The 24,787-nt window shown below is 43.0% G+C and overlaps 1 protein-coding gene across 1 annotated transcript in view; it reads right to left on the bottom strand.

The window, feature by feature from the left end:
- Nucleotides 1–20,678: 20,678 nt before the first annotated feature.
- Nucleotides 20,679–24,787, bottom strand: part of HIBADH (3-hydroxyisobutyrate dehydrogenase) — a 136,545-nt gene continuing 132,436 nt past the window's right edge. Inside the window, exon 8 of the mRNA XM_055293592.2 lies at nt 20,679–21,624. Within this exon, the coding sequence (XP_055149567.1) occupies nt 21,466–21,624 (159 nt within the window). The 3' untranslated portion in view covers nt 20,679–21,465. The remainder of the gene's footprint in view (nt 21,625–24,787) is intronic.

Genomic DNA, 24,787 nt, shown 5'->3' with positions numbered 1-24,787 from the left:
ATAGGTTCTTGGAAACTGCAAGTTTAGGTGAAACGCCATAAAACAAAATCCGTTTTCCCATAAGCTAATTGCTATAAACAGGAGCTAAGTTCCTGGAATATTTCTAATCACAAAAACGTCACCAAACTTCTAAATAAAGGCCAGAATGCTCCTAATGTTAAACACTGAAATAAATATGAGCAATACATACACTTAAGACAAATTCATAGAAACAAGATAATTATTTTCCTGCTTATTCCAGTTCAGGGTGGCAGGTGGCTGGAGCCAGCTCAGGGTGCAGGACGGAACCTGCCCCAGCCCGGACACCATCAGATCTCAGGGCGCACTCACACACACCCACACTCACACTGGGACCAGGTAGACATGCCATGTGCACACCTTTGGGATGTGGGAGAAAACCGGAGTACTTAGAGAAAACCCAAGCAGATGTGAGGAGTATGTGCCAACTCCACATAGACAGTGGCCCCAGCTGGAATTGATTTTTCTTTTCTCATCAACGTTGTAAGAAAATAACGTTGAACTAAGTGTTATTTGGCCGGGCACGGTGGCTCATGCCTGTAATCCCAGCACTTGGGAAGCCAAGGCGCGTGGATCATCTGAAGTCAGGAGTTCGAGACCAGCCTGGCCAACCTGGTGAAACCCTGTCTCTACTAAAAATACAAAAATTAGCTGGGCGTGGTGGTGCGTGCCTGTAGTCCCAGACACTTGGGAGGCTGAGGCAGGAGAATCACTTGAACCTGGGAGGTGGAGGTTGCAGTGAGCTGAGATCATGCTATTGCAATCTGGCCTGAGTGACAAGAGCGATACTCCATCTCAAAAAAAAAAAAAAAAAAAAAAAAAGAAAAACAACATTATTTGAGGACCTGCTGTATTTACTGAGTGCCAAGTATTGAATACGCATTACCTCGATTCAGTACACAGCAACCTTCCAAGGTGGCAGCAGCATTGCTGCCCCGGGTGGTTCTCATGTGCAGCCAGACTTGAGAGCCACTGAGGGGTGAAGTTTGTTGGCAAATGTTGTGGTTAGTGAATGCTGGGGCTCACCAGCCTGCTCCTTCAAGGCCTCAGGTTCTCCCTGGAGCCCTGAAGCTGACACTGCAGATGGTAAGGGAAGACTCACAGGAGGCCACATCTATTCATGGATGTCTGGGAAGCGGCCAGTCCCATGCCTGCCCCTCCTGGACCTGCCTGCTCTGGCCATGGGTCTGGAATGGAAGACTTGAGACCCTCCACTGCTGATGGCACTCTTAGGTTGCCACTCGCCAAGAACATTCTGTGGCTCAATATTTGTCAAGAAGGTGGTCAGTTAAAATGGAACCTGCTTAAGAGGAAGAGCAATTATTAAAGCACCACTGTGCCCATTGTGGAGGCTGAAGACTGCAAGTTTATATGGTCAGAGAGAGAGGGGCCTGATTTGGGTTTTTTCCCACAGCTTCACTGGAACCAAAACCACATCTCTGGCCTTGCATGGTTATTCTCCCCTTGGTGCCAAGAGGGGCCTTGTGGTGGGCTCTGGGATGCCTGTTAGGCCTAGCTTTCAAGAGCTGAGTAGCTAGCAGAGGGCTGTCCAAGCTCCTCGGCTGTTTCCTTCTCTGCCTCCCTTACTGCCCACATTTTGGTCATTTTGCTGCTCATTAGCACCTCCTCCAGAAGGTGACCTGGTTAAGGGGAGGAGGTGAAACTCAAATCCAGCAATTTTCCTGCCTGTTAGCGCTCTTATAAAAGTCCTGATGGACAAGCAGGTTAATGCTGTAGGCTAACCCTGGAGCCTCCAGGCATCCCCATCCAGGAGCTGCATGGGGGCTTGCATTTACTGAGCACCTACCGGCATCACTAGAGCAGCAAGTGATGTTCTGTGAGGTGCTGATGAGTTCACGGAGCACTTTGGAACGTATGGCTCAGGTGATCCTCGCAGCAAGCCTGTGGGGTCACTATAATTCTTGTCTTATTTTACAGATACAGAAGCTGAGACTGGGAGAGGCAAGTGACTTGTTCAACATCCCACAAACCACAGCAAATAAATCCACCAGGAATGTGAATTCTGATAGGAAATTGGGAGTCCAGATCCTACTCGCATTACTTTACCACTCTGTTTTTCTACCATGTCACATTCGGTGTGAGGATTTCAAGTTCCCATTCTTGATATACTTCTGACCTAATGGGGGAGAGATGGCATCTTCAAGGTGAAAACTGAAAAACAAAAGGGAAAGGGGCATGTGAGATCACAGCTGCTATGAGGAAGATGAGACATCAACAAACCAGGGAGAAGGAGGAGGGGGATCTCAAAAGCAGTATCAGAAATGCACTTGAGGCTGGGCACGGTGGCTCATGCCTGTAATCCCAGCACTTTGGGAGGCTGAGGCAGGTCAGGAATTCGAGACCAGCCTGGCCAACATGGTGAAACCCCATCTCTACTAAAAATACAAAAATTAGCATGGTGGCAGGCACCTGTAATCCCAGCTACTTGGGAGGCTAAGGCAGGAGAATCGCTTGAACCCGGGAGGTGGAGGTTGTAGGGAGTGGAGATCGTGCCACTGCACTCCAGACTGGGAGACAAGAGTGAAACGCCGCCTCAAAAAAAAAAAAAAAAGAAGGCACTTGGAAAGTGGAGGGCATTTTGAAAGACAGAGCCCAGAGGAGGTTCTAGGCAGGGATAGGAAAGCTGGGGGCAGTGAGCAGGGGCAGTGAGCAAGGGCGGGGGACTGGGCCAACACTCCTGAGGAAGGAGACATTGCAGGATGACAAGAGTGTATGGTGCAGATAAGAGTGTCGTGGGAGGTGTGGCCACTGTGCAGAGTGTTAAGGCAGGTGCCAGGCTGGGGAGGCTGCGCTTCCTTCACAACTTCTGCAGGTGTCTGAGCAGATCAGGTCTGTGGTTGGAGCTGTGCTCCAGGAAGGCCAAGTGGCAACTGTGTGTGGATTAGGCCAGAGGGGACAGAGTGGAGGCAGGGGAATGAGTCTCACTGGTCAGGAGGGAGAAACAAAGGAAAGGAGGGACGCGACCAGCAGAAAGACATTGCACAAACCGGATCACCTCTATTTGTGACTGCGATGAGCTCTCGGCACCGCCTGTTAAACTAGCCTGCAGGGCTTCTGTAGCGCTGTCTTGTTGCAGCATCAGGAGGCTTAGTTCTGGATCCCCAGATGGCCGACATATCTGCCCTGAGATTTATCATTTTTCTAGAAAAACTAAGATTCCTGATAAAGATTCAAATCTTTCAGTAATAATTTTAAAACTCTCAAACTTTCTCTAACTTCTTCCAGGCTTCATAAATGCAGCTATGTTATTAGGCTCTTTGAAGAGAGGTAAGGGGGTACCTGTCTTCTACATAATACATCAGAAAATTTCAATTTGTTAGACTTCCTCTCACCAACCTCCTAGGTATGTTGTTTTTTGTCTTACTATAAGTCCCTAAAATTAACTGGCCCACAAAATATCTTTAAAATCAATGTTTAGTTCCCCATACTCACCTTTCCTTCTTTCTCTCCCTAGAATAGGTCTAGCAGTAAATAAATTTAGAAACTTTTTTTATTTCCTGACTTAAACTGACATTTGCATTGGGGAGCCGGTAAGAGTTTTGTTTTGTTGTGTGTGTGTGTATATTTGTTTTTTTTGTTTTGTTTTGTTTTGTTTTTGACGGAATCTTGCTCTGTCGCCAGGCTGGAGTGCAGTGGTGTGATCTCGACTCACTGCAATCTCTGCCTCTGGGGTTCAAGTGATTCTCCTGCCTCAGCCTCCCGAGTAGCTGGGACTACAGGCATGTGCCACCACGCCCAGCTAATTTTTGTATTTTTAGTAGAGACAGGGTTTCACCATGTTGGCTAGGATGGTCTCAATCTCCTGACCTCGTAATCCGCCCACCTCGGCCTCCCAAAGTGCTGGGATTACAGGCGTGAGCCACCGCGCCCAGCTGAGAATTTTTTCCCAAGTTGCATTCAGATTTTTATTCTGTAGTTCCTACAAGCTGTGATAAATTTAAGGGTGGCCAGGGGCCCACCTCTCAGGCCTCTCGAACTGCCTGCTGGTCCTTGGCCTCCTCCCCTGCTGAGGTCAGCCTTCATGCAGATCATTTGTAGCCCCCAGCCCCTCGAGCTGATCCAGAGTCCAATTCTAGGCTAGCCAGTGACCTGTGGAAAGTTGGGAGCAAAACATTTTATTGGACCAATCAGATTCTAGCTCTTGAGAATTTAGATGGAGGAAATGAGGCATCAGTATGAGCTGAAGCTGAAAGGAGATGCTGATGGAGAAAGGGGTTGGAGGGGCCATGATGGACCACGTCAAAGCCTAAGTTGTGCCGCAGCAGAAGCCATGAGGAAGCTCTGAAATGTGGTCTGTGAAGGGAGGAGAGTGGAGCAGACACAGGAGCTAGGGGCAGGGGGCAGCCTGTCGCTGGAGCTGCCTCCAGATCTTGCTTTCAGACTCCAGTTCAGGTGCATGTATATCCCATGAGTAAGCCCTCTGCTTCTTGGAGTGCTCTGGGTCTAGGATTCTTTCCTCATATAGGACATCCCTTCAAACTAAAAACCTGCCAACAACCCTAAACACCAGCATCCCCTGGCACAGTGCGAGCTGAGGGATACTCAGCAGCTCTTCTCACAACAGGTCTGGCTGGCAGCCGAGGCTCTGCATGTCTATCACAGCCCTAGGTGCTGCCACTCCTGCGGGCCCCCAGTTCATGAGGGCAAGAGAATGGGTGACTTGCATGAGCAACCCTGTTACTCAACTAGAAAGAAAGAAATCCAGATCTAAAACAAAACCAACAAAAACTAGGTTTCCAACCAATCTAAAAGACAGTAAAGAGGCAGAAAAAGTGATATATCCTCACTTTTTTTTCCCCTTTCTGTGGCATTTAGGAAAAGAGTAGAGGAAGATGCTCAAATCTGGCATGACCAAGAGCCTCTGAGGCCTCAGGATCCTTAGTATCTTGAGGAAAGCTTTTTTGTTTGCTTTTTTTTTTTTAGAGAAGAATTCTTGGGTTTTTAAATAAATCTGTTCTCTGATATCAATAAATTCACCCAGAGAGGGAGGATTTATTTATTTATTTATTTATTTATTTATTTATTTATTTATTTGCTAAATGGATTGGTCTTGAATAGTTTCTAAGACTCTAACAAGAAACTGTTAGATTTCACTAAAAGGTAGTATGATGGAATCTGGTAATCATTCTAAACTCAGCAGTAGGCCTCCTGATGTGCAATTTCCAAACATGCTGCTTTCCATTGCTGCTGAAGTCTGTTGAAGTTTTTGATGCATATTTTGGTTTTAAAATGAGAGGGCTGACTCTTGACCAAATGACTGAGTGCAAATGGTAACATCATTTTCCCCACACATATTTTCCTGTTCTAACTTCAGGCTAGATCAATGTTTGCCCTCTTCAAACACTGGAAAGGCTCCACTAGGATAGAGGTAACAGTGAGATGGGAAATAAAGGGAAAACAAAGAGTACATTACTGCAAATACCAGTCAAACTTGGATCTGGTTCAAAAAACCAAAAGGTATAATATAAAAATGTAAGCTTGAAAAATATCCAGTAGACTAAACATTCACTCATCCTGATTAAAAAAAAAAAAAAAAAAAAAGGCTTTGCCTTGGTGTCTTCTGGGCTAAACTCCTGGGCAATGGCTTTTAGTACAGTATAATTTGTTAGCATTTACTGCCGGTGATAAATTAGGAGGCCCCACCATGAGATTTTACTGCTTCAGGTAGGGTGATCACAGCTTTCCAAATTATAAATTACTTTAGCAACTACTTGGGACAGAAGGAAGTGAAACAGAACACTTAAGCTTAGAAGACCATTTCTTATTCTTCCTCTACCCTGGTGCTTATCTGCATGGAATGCTTGGGTAAAAGCAGGCTTTAAAACATCCCGCCATCCCTTGCCTGACCAGCCTTTTTAATTGTCTTTTGAGTAAACTTCAAAGCCATCTGTTAGTTATGCAAAAGATATCAGTACAACTCACCTGATGTTAAACACAGTGCTTACTGGAAGCACCACATTTTAGGTAATCATATTTTTTAAATGCTACTCTTGGACTTAATAATCCATACTTTGTTATTTAACCAACTTCTTAGCAGAGTCTTTAATCAAAAAGGTCACTACAAGGGCAAATTCCTTAAAACCCCACTAAGATAGTGGAAACTACATATACGATATAAATCAGACTGTTCATATCTGGGACATAACAGAGTTTTAGAGATGTCACATTGATCATGTTTTTTGAATCTGAAATCACACATTATGTAATAAAGATTTCTTAAGGAGACAACAGGACAAAGTATTTGAAAATGAAACTCATTTTTATTGAGTACCTTCCCTGGGTCAGATGTTTTGTATATGCTCTTTCATTTAATTCTCCCAATAGCTCTACAAATTGCTTTTCCTATTTTATTTTAATTATTTTTTTTTTTAGAGACAGGGTCTTGCTCTGTTGCTCAGGCTGGAGTACAGTGGTGTGATCATAGCTCACTATAGCCTCAAACTCCTGGGTTCAAGTGATCCTCCTGTCTCAGCCTCTCAGTAGCTGGACCTATAGGCGTGTGCCACCACACCCAGCTAATTTTTATTTTTATTTAGTGGAGATAGGGCTCACTATGTTGCCCAGGCTGATCTCCAACTCCTGGGTTCAAGTGATCCTCCCGCTTCAGATTCCCAAAGTGCTGGGATTGTTAACATGAACCACAGTGCCAGCCTGCTTCTCCATTTTAGAGATAAGGAAACCAAGCTTCAGGAGTGTTAAGTAGTTTGCTGTTTATTGGTAATTCAGGTACTCAAATACAAGTCTGCTATATTCCAAAGCTCCTGTTCTATTCTTTATGTCCTAAGATACTATCCTAAACAATGGCAGCTCACTCTCTAATCCACTTTCCTTCCCCATGCCATCTTCCTGTTTCCCGTAGCTCTATTTTACTATGAGCTCTATTTACATTCTATGGCTCTATTATGCTGGAAGCATGTTTGGCTGGCTATATGCAGTTATTTGTATTCCCTGCCTAGGGCATTTGTTAAGGATCTACTACAGGTCAGTAACTAGGAGAGCTGTGGATGGCTGCAAGTGAGGATGGATAGACAATTTTCACCAGCCATGTCATGCCCTATTGACAATTTAACAGTGGTAGGGAACATTCCAGGGTTCCTATGGTTCTTTTTTTTTTTCTTTTCCCCTGAGATGGAGTCTTGCTCTGTCACCCAGGCTGGAGTGCCGTGGCATAATCTTGGCTCACTGCAACCTCTGCCTCCTGGGTGCAAGCAACTCTCTTGCCTCAGCCTCTGGAGTAGCTGGGATTACAGGCACCCACCACCACACCCGGCTAATCTTTGTATTTTTAGTAGAGATGGAGTTTCACCATGTTGGCCAGGCTGGTCTCAAACTCCTGACTTTGTGATCTGCCAGCCTCAGCCTCCCAAAGTGCCTGGGATTACAGGCGTGAGCCACCATCCCTGGCGGTTCCTACAGTTTTGTGGTGGCTGTTCCTACTTCACTGCCACCTCCAAAGCCAAACCTCTTCACCAGCTGCACTGAGCCTGGCAAAGCTTGGCTAGAAAGGGCCCAATAAGGAGACCAGGGCATGGAAAAGGATCTGAATCACTTGTCAATACTATTATATAAAACAAGCTAAGATGAATGAATACATTTGTAAATATTTCGGTGTTTAATTATAAATGAGTGTTTTTAAAATCTATTGGCGAATGATTCTCCAGCAAGATTTTTATCAGTCTACACTCCCATCAGCTGTGCACCAGCTGAGTCCCTGGGTTTGCAGACATTTAGCTAGCAATCTCCAGTTTGGTTTAGAGTGATGTCTGCTTGTCTGGCAGCTTCAGAATTTCTAAATGGGAAAGACTCAGGGACAGGGAGGTGGGAAAGTGCTTTGAAACTGCATCTGCATAGCACTTTACATGAGATTGACAAAGTGTCCATTTTTCACATCAAAGAATGGGGTAGGGAAGGATTGCACAGGAGAGAGGACTTGAAGCCACCATTTGCCCCACTGGGCTGAGCACTCACAGCCATGGGCTGCGCTAAAGCCCCAGCTCTGAGTGGAATTCATTCAGCAAGATCTGTCTCCCAGAATATGACCTTGCTGACCACTGCTTTTTTGTTTGTTTGTTTGTTTGTTTGTTTGTTTGTTTGTTTTTGAGACAGAGTCTCGCTCTGTCGCCCAGGCTGGAGTGCAGTGGTGCAATCTTGGTTCATTGCAAGCTCCGCCTCCCGGGTTCACACCATTCTCCTGCCTCAGCCTCTCCGAGTAGCTGGGACTACAGGCGCCCGCCACCACGCCCGGCTAATTTTTTGTATTTTTAGTAGAGACGGGGTTTCACCGTGGTCTCGATCTCCTGACCTCGTGATCCGCCCGCCTCGGCCTCCCAAAGTGCTGGGATTACAAGCGTGAGCTACTGCGCCCAGCCAGACCACTGCTTTTGTCTTAGCAGATACAGCCAGTGAGTCTGCACATTTCTGACTTATCTTCTGCCAAGTTTGAGAGAGCCAGGCTTTTCGTATTCACTACCTCTACTGGGTCCTACAGCACTAGAGAAGAAAAATCTCCCACAAGCAGATTCAAATACCCTCTTGCTAACTAACCAGAAACCATTTGAGGTAGAAGATGGCTGATGGCAGTCTTTTATTTACCAAGTTTGCTCTTCACCAACTGGCTTCTTGGTTACCAGTAGCTCATAATAAGAGCTCGTAAGTTTTAGTGAGCATTAACTGTGTGGCAGACACCATGCCATGCCCTGTACCTACACTGTCTTATTTAAGCCTTTCAATTATCCCCTGGGACAGTTACTGTTATCCGTATGTTATGATGAGAAAACTGGCACTGAGAGAGGCTAAGTCACCTGCTGAAGCCCACACTAGAAAATGGTATTGCTGGGTTTAGAACTCAGGCCTGAACTCTCTGTGGCCTAACTTTTAATACAGTGTTGAAGGATGTGGGAGGTGAGTAGGGCAGCAAAGGATGGCTTTCATCATTTTCAAAAGTTGATTATAAATTTGTAAAATAAAGCAGAGTGTTTAGACATATCTCACTTAAGATACATTAAATGAAATGAGATTAAGCAGTTTCTGGTCTCCTGCTATGGTGGGCTTCTGTGTTCTCTAAGCTTGAGTAGCACAGCAGCATTTCAATGTAACAGGCTCGTGACTCCAATCAAAGATCCTACCTGCCAGTAATCAGATGCAGTCACTCTGAGAGCAAAGGCATTTATTAAGCATCTACTACAGGTTAGAAACTGTGCTAGTGATTTATGTGTATAAAGGGATGTTTAGAGGGCCTCTTCCTGATGCCTTGGAATTGACCCTGGGCCCGTAATAACAGAGGTTATGTGTTCATGTTTCTAACTCAGGGAAAGCTTCCAAATACTGCGGCTGGGCTTCCTAAGACTTGGCAAACCTGCGTCACTACAATCAGTCCCTCATTTCCTCCAATCCTTCCTGCTTTAGAGCCCATGGAATCGGGACCCTGGGAGCTTTGGCTTTGCCTGTGTTCCTGGACAGCTAAAGGAAAGGGAATTACTAGTTCCTTAGTAATTTTATTAGTAATTCAAGAGAATTACTAATAAAAACTGGGGTTTTCTCATTCATTTGTTCATTCACTCATGCACCAAACAAATGCCGTGTGTGGGATCCATCCAATGTGCCAGGTGCTTGTGATACCTCAGTCACAAAACCATGGTCCCTGCCCTTATGGAGCTCGTGTTTGAACATCTACTCAGGCAGTGGACATGCTCATTTGCCTCATGCCCGCCTGTGGTAGAAATGCAGGTGCTGCCACGCATCAAGAGGCCTCCTCAGTAGGTAGGTGGGTTGGAGCCTCCTTGTCAGTGCCCATCTAAAGAGCCCAGTAAGGAGACCAGGGCGTGGAAAAGGATCTGAATCACTTTTCAATACTATTACATAAAACAGCTTAAGATGAATGAATACAGGAGGTCTCTGCCTGTAAGATGCAGGTCTGTGCTGACATGGAAGTTGAGAGATGTGGAGAAAGTCAAGCTAGAGGAGATCTCCCCATCAGAAAGTAGTGGGGTTGGGGACAGGTGCCAGCAAGAGGGACTGCAAGGCCCTCTGAGGCCTCACACATGGTGCCTTGAGAGATACAGAATACCTCCAGTTTTCCTAGGGAGGGATGCAACGGTCTTACCTGGTCTCAAGTAGATTTTACTAGAATGCTCTCCCTAGCCATCTTCACAAGCAGACTAACAAGGCCTCCTCTTCCTCCTTAGCCTAATCAAATCCATCTGGAGAGACAGAGGGCATGGCCTCCCTTTACACCCGCTATCCATCTGAATTACCTGGACGGGACCCGGAGTCTTGCACATGCCAGTATGAAATTGTCCCCAGGCTCTCTTCTAACACTTCCCAGAGCTGCACTGTGTCTTCCTGAGTGCAATGGATCCAAGGTGACATTTACAGGAGAGTGCTGATTTGATCTCGCTTCTAGGAAGCAGGGTTAAGGCTGAGGTCCTTGGCCTTGACAAGGCAGGACCCAAAGGCCAAAGGTTGCTATTTAAACCCACGTTTCTAGCTGAGCAAGTTAATGTTGCCAACGTTGACAATATTTAAAAAACATCTCCCATAAGCAGGATGCTGCTGCTGCAAGCCAGACAAAGAAGCACCCACTGTCCCCCAGCAGCTCACTGCATGCTTGGAAGTCAGTTGAAAACTTCAGAGATCACTTTGTTTTACTCAGAAACTGCTTATTTTTCAAAGTTAATATTTTTCAAAGTTAAGAATAAGCAGTTTCTAAGTTTTTGTTTCTACTGAGCTGCTCCGTTTGTTATCTATTGAGTGATCAAAATAGGCAAAGGCTTTCTTTCGACATTTTTTCTTTTTTTTTTTTTTTTTTTTGATATGGAGTCTCACTCTGTTGCCCAGGCTAGAGTGCAGTGGTGCAATCCCGGCTCACTGTAACCTCTGCCAGTAGGGTTCAAGTGATTCCCATGCCTCAGCCTCCTTAGTAGCTGGGATTACAGGCACGCACCATCATGCCTGGCTAATTTTTGTATTTTTAGTAGAGATGGGGTTTTGCCATGCTGGCCAGCTGGTCTCGAACTCTTGACCTCAAGTGATCTGCCCACCTCAGTCTCCCAAAGTGCTGGGATTACAGGTGTGAGCCACCATGCCCTGCCTCTTTGGACATTTTTCTCACTCCAACATTTAAGGAGAAGAGAGGTTCTTAGTTACTGACAGGAAGGTGATTGCCCATTATTCTGAAACTCAAAAATAAAAGTGCAGTAAGATTGATCAGAGGATTTGCTCTCTCTGGAAATACTGGTCTTGCCATCTTTCAAGCAAATAGCGGCTCACTGGTAGAAATTTCAAAACCTGTGCTTAAACTGCCGAATTCTTTTCCTCTGCTGTTCCCATTTCTCTGTAATGATGGCCCCAGAAGGAAGGCTTGGTGCAAGCAGACGCTCTCTCTGCCTTGGGCAGCATGGGATGTCTCACCCTTCACACACAGCCAGGCTCCAAGGAGGTCCTCCATAAACATTTGTGGATACATATTTGTGGTCTGTGTCTGCAGTGCATTTACTTTCTCTATTATAACTCACATTAGTCCTCTTTTGTCTCTCTAACAATAGAGAAGGGTAGGAAAACCTTTTTTGTAACCTAATTTCAAACTCATCACCTATTTCTTTCATTACAACCTTCACCATTTACAGCAAGCAAAGCAAGCCTTAGGTCATCATTTTCCCATTAGTGGAGGACAGCAAGAGTTCACTTTATATGAATATTCTTTTCCTTTCCCACAAAGTAATGATCTAAGACTTCTAGCTAGGGGGGGGAAATGGTGTTCTTCCCAACCTGGAAATGGCATTGCTCATTAAGTGACTGAGGCTTGCTGAAACCTATGCAAATCAGTCCTGATGAGCCTTTAACTAATCTGTTTACAAACCAGACCTGCTAGACAGGCCTCAGTGATTTTCTATCAAACTAAAAAGCACTGCTCTTTATGGGCATCTGGCTGTCCCTGAATGGGTAGTTTAAACATAGACTCTTTCCTTCAAAGTAAGATCAAAGGCTTTATGACTCCTTAAATGAGTGCATTATTTCCACTTACTACCTTCTTGTTTGCAATTTGTGTTTATTAACAGCACTGTCTCAGGTTTACTTTGTGAATTACTAGTTTCTGAAAACAGTACGGCAGTTTTATGGACCACAGTATACATTTATGGAGATTATGTAGCATATAATACATAGAATGGCCCATCAGACAGGACATTAGGCAAAGACAGTTCTCTGCAAAGATGACAATGCCTGACCGCGCAGAATACATTCATGATTTTTTTAAGGAAACCATCTGGCATAACAGGGCTAACACAAGAAAAGATTCCCCAGCTCTCCAGATTTGATAACTCTTTGACTACCTTAGAAGAATTTTCTTTGAAATTTTATTTCTTTTGAAGAGAGTAAGTACCTAAAGCTGTATCGTAGGTGAGGGAATGCCACTGGTACTTTTCAAGGAGAAGCACAAACAGGTTCTTTTAGAGAACAAGCAGATTGTTTTAAAAACCACAACAAAGATTCCAGCATGTAACTAACCACTTAAGAAACCCTTCTTTTAGTCCTTCAGCCAGCAGCTTCCCAGTGCCAAGACAGAGGTCTCTATCGTCCCTGGTCCTAACACAGAGATTAGAACCCTGTCCTTCACTCCCACCATCCAATTCATCTTAGGAGGATAAAGCTGCCAAGAAAATTGCATCTTTTAAGATTTGTGGTGACTCAGGTATACAAGCTTCAAGGTGTCACTGATCTATAAAAGGGACTAGACTAAACTGCAATGAGTACAGTGCAATGCAGGGAACATCCAGCTTTGGAAGGCGCAGCTTTTAATGTCACTAGATGGTCCAGCCAGAAATTAAATGGGATGGCCAGGAAAGGCCATAATCTGGGACCAAGCCACTGTTCAAAGTCATATCAGTTTTTAATAGATTTTTTTTTTTGGACACTGAAGTGAGCATAAATTCACAAGGATAAACACACATTTGTCAGAACCCCATGGACATACCCCCTACCAATCCAAAATGAATTCGGCTGAAAGTGGCAAGCTGGACAACAGGGAAACTAAACCCATCATAAATCTTCTCCTTAAAAGTCTCTTCCAGCTTATCACCTAAGCATCCTTGATGGCCCAGTTCTGCCATTGCAACTTTGAAAAAAAAAAAAAAAAATCAGAGACAATGTATTAAACTCAAGTCAGAAAAGCACGCCTGCACACATAAGCAGAATCAGAAATTATAGAGGCTGGAGAAATAAGACATTCGGATCACAAAGTGACAAACATGAAAAATTTTAACTTGGAGATACGATGACTCCTAGAACTCACAAGAGGAAAGTAGTCTGAACCAGAGCGCATTAGGCTTTAACTGTATAATAAAACATGTTAATGAACATTTATACTGGAACTATAATAAGGCAGTTGAGGTACAGGATATAAAGATACTCTCCCTCTCCAGCAGTTTGTTTTATGTTTCACTCTAGGGTAGTAGTCTGTATCCTGACTCTTGTTTATGTCAACTGTTTGCATCTCTTTGTCTAAGACATAGACATTTCATCTCTGAGACAAAGGGTCAATGCTAGGCAAAGTAAAAGCCAAATAAATGAGTTAGGAGTTAACTAGTAGAGCATACTTACATTAGCGCAAATAAGCTATCAGGTCTCCTGGTCATCTTGGCTCATTAAAGGAACAAAACTAAACCAAGCAAGGAGAATGAATCATGTTTGGCACTTAAAGAGAGTGGTCCTCAGGTCAGGGTTAAGGTCATTAAGGGGAGGGAGAGAGAGATGAGGTGAAAGCTGCATTTGCTCTGGAGTCTCTGGGATTGGAACTCTAAAGTAAAATTTCTGGAAAAGGTCTCAAATAGTCTAAAATTACCATAGAATACTTCAGTTCTATCCATAAATGGTATACAAACGAAGTTCAAGAGGCACAAAACAAACGTAAAAGACTAGTGAACTTGATATCATCTGAACTCCTCAGAGGGGCTGAAAAGCACCATCTGGAAGTGAATTAACTCTTTCAGGGCACAAGGCTATCTCTTAGTGGTGCTGGGAGGAGTAATTCACTTCCAAAAGGCCCACACCATCATTTTTACAAGGAGAACTGGCAACAATTATGCTCAATTCGTATGATTAAAGGGAAAATAGTGAAAAGATTTTAAGTTTTGATTTGACAATGTCCATGATAAGTTTTCCACTCTAAAATCCTGTTTAGTATTGACACAATATTTATTCTAACCCACAGTAATCCAAACTCTAAAGTATTTTAGGCATTTATCATTTTTAATGACTACAGCAAATGCCAAATTTTGTCCTTTTGAAGATAAAATGCTGCACTCAAAAAGTCATGGGATTTGCATATACAGCCAGGGCTGAGAAACACACCCCAAACCTGCTTTTGATTTTATGAGTCTGGCTGTGAAGAAGGTTTCCATAGTTTCTTCCTCTGCCAATGTCATTATTTCACAGAGAGGCCTGCCAAAATGCAGCTCGAAGCTAAGCTTATGTGTCAGGTTTATTCAAGTGGCTCATTCTAGATGAGCTTTCTTGCTATCTCTTTACCAGGCATGACGGACTATCATTCATAAAAAGGTATTGATCTCTGAATCTATTCCTGGCTATAAAAAAAACCTTAATAAATGAGATGGCTATATGAGCAATAAATAATACCTAACCAGAGAGAGTCCAAAAACTGTCAGAAGCACATGCCTCATGTTTTCTTAAACCCTTAACTACGGGGAATCAGAATTTTAGAGCTAAAACAAACCTTAAAGATCAATGGGATGCCCTCATTTTAAAGAGAAGGAAACAGATCTACAACACACACAGCTTACTGCTGACCTAGGGCTAGAACTCAGGTCTTCTGTCTCCCAGCCCAGTAACCATTCTTGTAACCAAGGCATTCGAAAGCACTCCCTGTAGGCTGGTTGCAAAGGGCTTCTGATTTACTGTGTTTTCCTATTAATGCTCTAATCTGAATAAAGAAGTCTTCATCCCCTTTAGATATTCTTGAATTATTAAATGATGAATACAATTACATAGCAAAAGGTCATCTTCAATCTGTCTGCCACCAATGAGAGACGATTCCACTTGCGCATCGGTATGATGGACACGCTAGTTTATGGGTCTGACACCTTGCATGGAATGTTACAAATCCCTATGATGTCCTTAAGCTCCCTCTTCAATTGAACTGAAAGATGGCTAAAAACCCCACTCAGGCAGATGCCTCCCCATTGGCTGGCCATTTGAGAATGCTCAAGGGTGCAGTTACCGCAGCTGAGGCTGGTGGTAACTCGCGCTGTTTTCCTCAGCAGCAGCAGGCTTCTGACAGTAGCCTGGGTAGAATTTATGTACACGGATAATTTTGCCCCATTCTCTGCTCAGATTTGCCTTTCTCCCCCCTACAATGTGGACATAATATACACATTTCTGATTGCTTAGAAAACAAGATAGAAATTTGTGTAATGTGAAGAATGGCCAAGGAGTAGGCCCAGTTCATTTGGTGTTCACTTACATGTGGACTCAGCTGTGGCTGAGCCGTGTGCTCCATTATAATGGTGTCAGATCAGTAGGATGGCAGTCTCTCAGACACCTATTTACAGATTCCCTTCAATAAATCAAACCTAGTATTCTGAGATTCATCTCATGTCTCAAGGTCTACATAGCATGTTATGTAAGATTACATTTGCAACTGCTGTGCTCCATAAGGGGAAATAGGTGCATGCTTTACTGTATGCAAGTACATAAAAGTTTAGACTAAGCCTGCTACCAAAAATGCATACTTTCTCTTTTCCAGAATTTCTCCAGTTTTAACAGCAAAAGCTAAACTTTTGACTAATAAACTTGGTCTGCTAAGCAAGAATCTTTAAGAAAACGTTTATGCAGTCAGTAATTCACCTAACATAAATGTAATGCCCTAGCTTTCACTCATTCATTTATTCAAACGCTTATTGAGCTCTTAATACTACGTGCTGAACTCAACACAAACCTCAAAGCTGATACGACACATTCTTTGCCGTCCAGCTCACAGTCTGGTGAAGACAAATGAGCAAAGCTGCAAATGTAATGTAACAGGGCAAGTCCTATGATGAGAAAGATATCAACAAACTGCTATGAAAACAAAGTGGAAACGACTGAGTCTGAAGTAGCTGAGGAAGGCTTTTTAGAAGATAACAGTGCCAAACCGGTCACGGTGCCAGAAGGGGCGGCATTCCAAATGGAAGAAATGGCATGTGCAAATGTACTGAGGTGTGCAAAGCATGGCACGTTTGGGAAAAGACAAGTATTGTGGGCAGTGGTGCTGGTGAAATAGAAGCCCCAGCAGGATGGCTTTGGAGACCAGACTGTATCCTAGGCTCAAACATTCTAAACGGGGTTGGCTGGATTGGATTTCAGTCTTAGAAAGACCTCTCTTGCAGCAGTGCTCAGCAATTGGGAAATAAAACCAGGCTGGTGGCCAAGAAGCAGCTTTAAATCTAGAATCAGAAAGCTTAGTAGCCGCCAATGGCTGGGGGCAGGGAGAATGAGGAGTGATTACAAATGGACCCAAGGGATTTTGCAGGGGTGATGGAAATGTTCTAAAACTGAATTGTGGTGATGGTTGTAAAACTCTAAATTTACTAAAAATCATTCATTGTATAAAAGGAGCAAATTTCATTGTATGTACACTATACCTTTAAAAAGCTGTTAGGAAAAATAAAAGGTGTCGCTGCAGATACTGAAGTGCCCTAGATCAGGGGTCTCCAAACCCTGGGCTGAGGACCAGTACTGACCTGGTCCGTGGCCTGTTAGGAACTGGGTTGCAGGACAGGTGAGTGGCCAGCCGGTGAGCAAGCGTTACTGCCTAAGCTCTGTCTCCTGTCAGATCAGCAGCTCCATTAGATTCTCCTAGGAGCCTGAACCCTACTGCGAACACACATGTGAGGAATCTAGGTTGTGCGCTCCTTACAAGAATCTAATGCCTGATGATCTGAGGTGGAACAGCTTCAGCCCAAAACCATTCCTCCAACCACCACCCATGGAAAAACTGTCTTCCACAAAACCAGTCCCTGGTGCCAAAAATGTTGGGGACTGCTGCCCTAGATAAGAACTGGTGAGGGCCTGTAATAGGCACTAGAGATTTAGAATTAGCTATGGAGAATGGGTGGAGGAGTGGAGGAGTCAGGGATGGGTCCTGAAAGCTTGGGAGGAGTCGTGGGATAGGACCAGAAGGAGAAGCAGGGCTCTGGGGGCAAATGAGCTCAGGTTTTGATATGCTGAGTTCAGGTCCTGTGGAATGTACACCTAGAGCAGTGTTTCTTAAACTTTGCCTGACTGGCATTTTGGGCAGGATAACTATTGTTGTGGGTGCAGGCCCGTGCATTGTAAGAGTTTTAGCAACATTCTTGGCCTCCACCCACTAAATAACAGTAAAATGGACAACCAAAAATGTCGCCAGCCATTGCCATGTGTCCCCCCTGGCAAGCAAAACTGCCACAGTTGAGAACCACTTATCAAAAGATCTTAACTCATGATATTTTCCTTAGGCTTTTTAAAAATTGAGATGTAATTCACTATTTACAAGTATACCACTCAGTGATTTTAAAATATATCCACAAAGTTGTGAACCATCACTATTAATTCCAGAACATTTTCATCACTCCCCCCAAAAAACTCCATATCCATTAGCAGTCACTCCCCATTTCCCCCTCTCCAGTCCCTGGAAACCACTCGTCTACTGTCTGTATGAATTTGCCTATTATCCAATACTTCAAATAAGTAGAATCATACAATATGTGGTCCTTTGTATCTGCCGCCTTTCACCTGGTATGTTTTTAAGTTCATCCATGTGGTAGCATGGATCAGTACTTTATTCCTTCGTATGGCCAAGCAATCTTCCATTGTGCAGCTATAACAGTTTGTTCATCCAATCATCAGTTGGGGGATATTTGGATTGTTTCCACTTTTTAGTTATTATGAATAATGCTGCTATGAACATTTGTGTACAAGTTTTGTGTGGATATATTTTTTTCCTTTCTTGGTTATACATCTAGGAATGAAATTGCTGGATCATGTGCCAACACTGTTTAATCTTTTGAGGAATTACCAAGCTATTTTCCAAAGTGGCTGCACCATTTTATATTCCCAGCAGCAATGTATAAGGGTTCCAGTTTTTCCATATGCTGCTATCATCTGTGATTGTCCTTATATCTTTTGTTTTCATTTCCAGAAAGCATTTAATATTAAGCTAGATTGTTTATGACAACTTCATAGATGAGAAAATGGTCAGTAGAGGGTGGCTTGTACAGGGTCACACTCAGAGGTAATTCCTTTCCAGCACAAATATTTTGTTCATGTTGAAAACTGTATAATTAATTACAATTCTATTCTATCCTTCATGTAAGATGCTGATGGGCTGAAATGTGATCTGTTTTTGCTGGTTCCTTTAATTTGCAGAGATTTGGGCACAGTTAAACCCCTTCCCTCTCAACTACTCAAAAGATATCATTTAGCAAACATCCTCTCTGTTGCGTCATTACTTTCCCCCTCGTTACTGGATCATTCCACTTCCATCCGTATAATCCCATAATATTTCCTATTTTAAAAATATAATAAAACTCCTCCTGATCCCTTATTTGCTGCCAATGTCTATCCCATTTGTTTTCCTCTGCAGCAAAGCTCTTCAAGAATTCTCTATACTTACTGTTTCCAATTCCTCTCCCATTCTCAATCCAACTCTCATTTGCAAGACTCCACCAAAACTCTTGAAAAAGTCACCAGTGATAGCTCTTTTGCCAAATCCAAATGATTCTCAGCCCTATTACTCAACTCACAGATCATCATTCCCTCCTTAAAATACTGTTTTCATTTGGCTCCCGGGACACTGCTTCCATGTTTTTTCCCTACTTTACTGATCTCTCTGCTTCAGTCTCATTTGCTTGTCCCCCCTCATTTTCCTAACCACTAAAGTTACAGTAACACAGGGCTCAGTCCTTGGACTTTTGTTCTTCTTTACTTAGATGTCTATTAAGGCATCCATATAAATCCCTGATTTTTTTCTCCTAAACTTCCTACAATCCTCCCCAAATCTTCCTCCCATGATCTTCCCCATATAGGAAATGGCGACTTCTTTCTTCTGCTTTCTCAGGCCACTGACAGTGGGATTATCCCTGACTCCCTACTTTCTGTCTCACGCCATCCATCAGTTACTGGCTCTGTTTTCTAGGTTCAGAATCTAACCAATTCTTGCCTCCTCCATCATTTTAACATTCTGGTCCCAGCTACCACCTCTCAACTGGATTATTACTATTGCCTCCGAATTGGTCTCCTTGTTTCCAGCCTTGCTCCTACAGACTCTTCACACAGCATCCAGAGTGATCCCTTTAAAAAAGTAGGTCAGATCACATCAATCTGGTGAAAAACTTTCACAGGCTGCTTGTGATAGGTTGTTTGCAAAAAGGCCACCATAATGTCCCTCTTCGTGTCCACACTCTTATGCAGACCCCTCCTATGCTGATTCTGGGCTTGGCTATGACATTTGCTGTGGCCAAGGGGAAAGTACAAACATGACGCAAGCAGAGGCTTAGAAAGTCAGGGCTTGTCCTATGCTGCTGCTGGGATGCTTCCACCACTATGTGAACAAATTCATACTAGCCTCCTGGAGAATGCATGAAAACATGGAGAGAAGCCCCAACCATTCCAGCTGTCCCAGCTGAGTAAAGCCAAACTAGACACTCTAGCTGCAGATGAGCTGGTCTAGGCCAGAATAATAATATGGCCAACACACAGAATCTTGAAAAACAATACATGTTTGTTGTTTTAAGCCACTAAATTTTGGGGTGATTTGTTGTCCAGCAAAAGCTAACTGATACATTGCCCATTTTGCTCAGAATAAAAGCCAGTGTCCTAACGTACCCTGCAAGGCCCCATATAATCTGGCTACCCTCATTCTGTGCCACTTCACTTATAGCCTCCCTGTTATTCCTCATATTCAGTACTGTCCTACCTCTAGGCCTTTGTACTTTCTGTCCCCTTTGCCTGGAATGTTTGTTTCTCAGATACCTGCATTGCTTACTCCCTTACTTACCTCTGCTCAATTGCCACCTTATTGGGGAGAACTTTCCTTATCACCCTAAGAAAATACCCCTGGCACTCCCTATCCATCCCCCTTATCCTGCTTTTTCTTTTTAGTTCTTCTTATCTGAAAAATACATATTTCTTGTCTGTCACAAACGCATAAGACACCAGAACTTATGCTCTGCAAGGGCAGAAATCTTGTGTCTTGTTCATCACTGTATCCCCAGCACTTATAACAGTGCCTGGAATTTTTTTACCACCAGTAAAATGATGAAAGTAATAATACTTCTGCCAAATTTGGTGTCTAGGTCTATTACCTGGAATGTTTCTAGAGGCTGAGGTGGGAAAAGTGGTGACTGTGCTCCATATTGGGGCATGTTACACTTAACACTGGCTGAATTCCTAGAGAACTGATGACCTAAAAAACATTCAAACGAATACTCTATAAGGATTCAGGTAAAGCAGCAAAATGCTGGCTTGCCACTGGCCAACTCAGAGCTTTGTTCCTTTTGACCTCCCCTCCTTTCTCTTTATTCCCATCCTTTCCCCATTAGTGTGAACATCAGTTTGTCAGATCATTAGTTCACCAAATGATGGGGAGAAACAAAAACACCAAGAAAGTATTACCAGTATAGAAATTTATTTGAATTCAAAATAATATGGCTATATTTATAATAATATAATAATTATCTAAAGCAAATATCATCATTGGCTCTGAAATGGGTCTAATGATGTCATTCTTAAGTCAAAAAATACGTAGTAAGAATGTACAAGAAAGAAAAAGATATAAAAACAAGTCTGCTGAGTGTCGGGAGTTGGTGAGGGATATCCTACCATATTGTGACAGAGTCCAAATAGAAAACATGCAGCAACAGTTCTCCTGCTTTATCAGCTCCCTGGAAAATAAACCAGTAACCCTGGTAGTGCAGTAACCATTTGGTTAACAGGACAAATTTCCTGATGGACACAGATAGTAATTCACTGCATTTCCCTTCTCTAACTTCTCTCTTCACACCAATTCCTTTTCTTTCCTTTAAGATGGGTTTCATCCTGTTGACAAAAGATTTGGTTTTATTTGTAAAGTAAAGCAGATAATATCCTGATTGAAGTATTCAATGATTTAGTTGAGGATGCTCAGGGATCAAACTTTGTAAAAAGGTCAATTCAGCTAGTTAGCAGAGACTATCAATCAGTGGCTTGCAGAAAAAAAATTCAGATAGTATGTTTGTTAAAAAGACAAAAAGAATAAGGGGTTAAAAATGGGTGAAAAATCCTAGGGATTACTGTGACCTAGACAATCAAAAGCAGATAGGTGACCTTTGATTAAATCCATTTACTTGTGGAGTGAGCTAAAAGGAGGCTCCGAGACAGAGTTTGGTTCCCAACAGTGTCCATGGCCAAAGGGCACACTCAGAAGGTCTCCTCCTCTCGTAGGAACTGGAACACGGATGAGAAGTCTTTCTTTGAGTAGCCCTTTGCACACATCATCCTGTAGATCTGATGAGCCAGACTGCCAAGAAGGATTGGGCTCTTTGTGCTGGTAGCAGAGTCTTGTGCCAATCCCAGATCCTAAATCAAACAGGAGGAGAGAACACACTGAGACTGGTGGTAAAGTCTCTTTGGAACTGTGGTTCCTAATGTTTTGGTTTCAAAGAAGGAAAAATGTAATCTGAAAAAATAAGATACTTATAAATACTATGGGAAGTTAACATTTTTTAATAAGTGCTTTCATATAACTGCAAAACTGCTCCAGACAGAAACCTTGATTTCTGAGTGTCTCTTCTATTTTTCCACCTTCCACAATACCTGTTTGTTTTGTTCCAAAGATTGGAAGAAAAAAAAATTTCCCTGTGTAATCTTATCTGTGGAAATCTGTAAGACATAAAATTTTTTTTAATTCTTAAATGAAAACAAAGAGAAATAAAACTGCAAAACAGGAAATAATAGTTGCAAATATTACTTCATCCAATAAATATTTGAAGTGTGCTGACAATGTGCCAGAAGCTGGGATAAAATGATGAGCAAAACAGCCACAGCCCACCCAAACTCACATTGTGTTAAGGAGAAAGACAAATAAGCATGGTATAATTGGATAGGAGGAGTACTATCATGGGATCCAAGGAAGCAGGGTCTGGGGTGCTGGGAAAGGTGAAGAAAAAGAGACAGTGAAGCACAGACCTGGAGCCAGGTGAAAACATGGGGGTGGCAGGGAGGTGGTGGGCAAGGAAGAATGATCCTGACGGGACAGCAAATGTGAAGGTTTCCAAGAGACAGAACAAGAGGGAGAAGTGAGTTCAGCATGATGAAAGCAAGGAGAGGGGGATGGGAAAGAAAATCAGCCTGGTTGAGGCAAGCAAAAGCCAAGGCATCTGGGGGCTTGTCAGACAAGTTGCAGGGATGGACTTTAATCTCCAAGTAACTCAAACTACAAAAGCTTCAAAGGAGAAGTGACACAATCAGGATTTTACATTTTAGAAAGCACACTCTTGCTTTGGTATGGAAAATAAACTGGAGAAGATCAGGCTGAAAGACAAGATCAGTTAAGATGTATTTATGGTACACACAAACGAGGCTCAGCCAAGGTACTGCTAGCGGGGGAGAAGGGAGCTGGATGAATTCAAGGCATATTCAAGAAGCAGAATGAACAAACATCATGGGGAATGAGGGAGAGTAAGCCAAGTATGGGCACATCTTGTCTTACTGTGCTTCAGTTTATCATGCTTCACAGATAATGCATGTTTGTTTTTGTATTTTAATAATCGAAGGTTTGTGGCAATCCTGCATTGAGCAAGTCTATCAGCACTGTTTTTCCAACAGCATGTGCCCAGTTCATGCAGCTGTCACATTTTGGTAATTCTCACAATATTTCAAACTTTTTCATTACTATTATTTCTGTTATGGTGATCCACGATCAGTGGCTTTTTTTTTTTTTTTTTTTTGAGACGGAGTTTCTCTCTTATTGCCCAGGCTGGCGTGTAGTGGTGCAACCTTGGCTCACAGCAACCTCCGCCTCCCAGGTTCAAGCAATTCTCCTCCCACAGCCTCCTGAGCAGCTGGGATTACAAGCATGTGCCACCACCACACCCAGTTTTTTTGTTTTTGTTTTTTTTTAATTTTTAGTAGAGACGGGGCTTCGCCACGTTGGCCAGGCTGGTTTCAAACTCCTAACTTCAGGTGATACACCCACCTCGGCCTCCCAAAGTGCTGGGATTACAGGCATGAGCCACTGCGCCCAGCCGATCAGTGATCTTTGATGTTACTATTGAAACTGTTTTGGGGTGTCACAAAGCACACATAAGATGGCAAACATAATCGATAAATGTGGTACACATGTGTTCTGACTGCCCTGCTACTGAATGGCAGCTCTCTCTCTCTCTCTTACCCCTCAGGCCTCCCTATTCCCTGAGACACAAAATATTGAAATTAGGCCAATTAATAACCCTATAATGGCCTCTAAGTGTTCAAATGAAAGGAGGAGTCAGCTGTCTCACACTTTCAATCAAAAGCTAGAAATGATTAAGCTTAGTGAGGAAGGCATGTAGAAAATCAAGACAGGCCAAAAGGCAGGCCCATTAAAACAAACAGTAGAATGCAAAGAAAAAATTCTTGAAGAAAATTACAAATGCTATTCCGGTGAACACATGAATGATAAGTGAAACGGCCTTCCTGCTGATAGGGAGAAAGTTTGAGTGGTCTGGATAGATCAAACCAGCCAAAACATTCCCTTAAACCAAAGCTTAACCCAGAACAAAGCCCTAACCTTCTCCAATTCTATGAAGGCTGAGAGAGGTGAGGAAGCTGCAGAAGACGTGTGAAGCTAGCAGTGATTAGTTCATGAGGTTTAAGCAAAGAAGCCATCTCCATAACATAAAAGTGGAAGGTGAAGTAGCAAGTGCTGATGGAGAAACTGCAGGAAGTTATCCAGAAGATCCAGCTATCACTGATGAGAGTGGCCACACTAAACAACAGATTTTCAGTGTAGATGAAACAGCCTGCTGTTGGAAGATATCATCTAGGACTTTTCACAGCTAAAGAGAAGTCAATGTCTGGTTCCAAAGCTTCAAAGGACAGGCTAACCCTCTTGTTAAGGGCCAATGCAGCTGGTGGCTTGAAGTTGAAGCCAATGCTCATTTACTATTCTAAAAATCCTAAGGCCCTTAAGAATTATGCTGAATCTACTCTGCCTGTGCTCTACAAATGGAACAGCAAAGTCTAGAAGAAAGCACATCTGTTTATGGGATGGTTTACTGAATATTTATTTTAAGCCCACTGTTGAGACCTACTGGTCAGAAGAAAAGATTCCTTTCAAAATATGACTGCTCACTGACAGTACACATGGTCACCCAAGAGTGCTGATGGAGATGTACAGGGAGATTAATGTTGTTTTCATGTCTATGAACACAACATCCATTCTGTAGCCCATGGATCAAAGAGTCATTTTTCAACTCTTATGTGAGAAATATTTCAGAAGGCAATAGCTACCATATATAGTGATTCCTCTGACAGATCTGGGCAGAGTAAACTGAAACCTTATGAAAATAATTCACCATTCTAGATGCCATTAAGAATATTTGTGATTCATGGGAGGAGGTCAAAATATCAACATTAACAAGAGTTTGAAAGAAGCTGACTCCAATGCTCATGGATAACTTTGAGGCCTTTAAGACTTCAATGGAGAAAGTCACTGCAGACGTGGTGGAAATAGGAGAACTAGAATTAGAAGTGGAGCCTG

Source organism: Symphalangus syndactylus, chromosome 9 (genome assembly GCF_028878055.3).
Source record: "Symphalangus syndactylus isolate Jambi chromosome 9, NHGRI_mSymSyn1-v2.1_pri, whole genome shotgun sequence".
Classification (NCBI taxonomy): domain Eukaryota; kingdom Metazoa; phylum Chordata; class Mammalia; order Primates; family Hylobatidae; genus Symphalangus; species Symphalangus syndactylus.
Note: the sequence above shows the minus strand (reverse complement) of the source record. Positions and strands in the feature narration are given on the sequence as shown.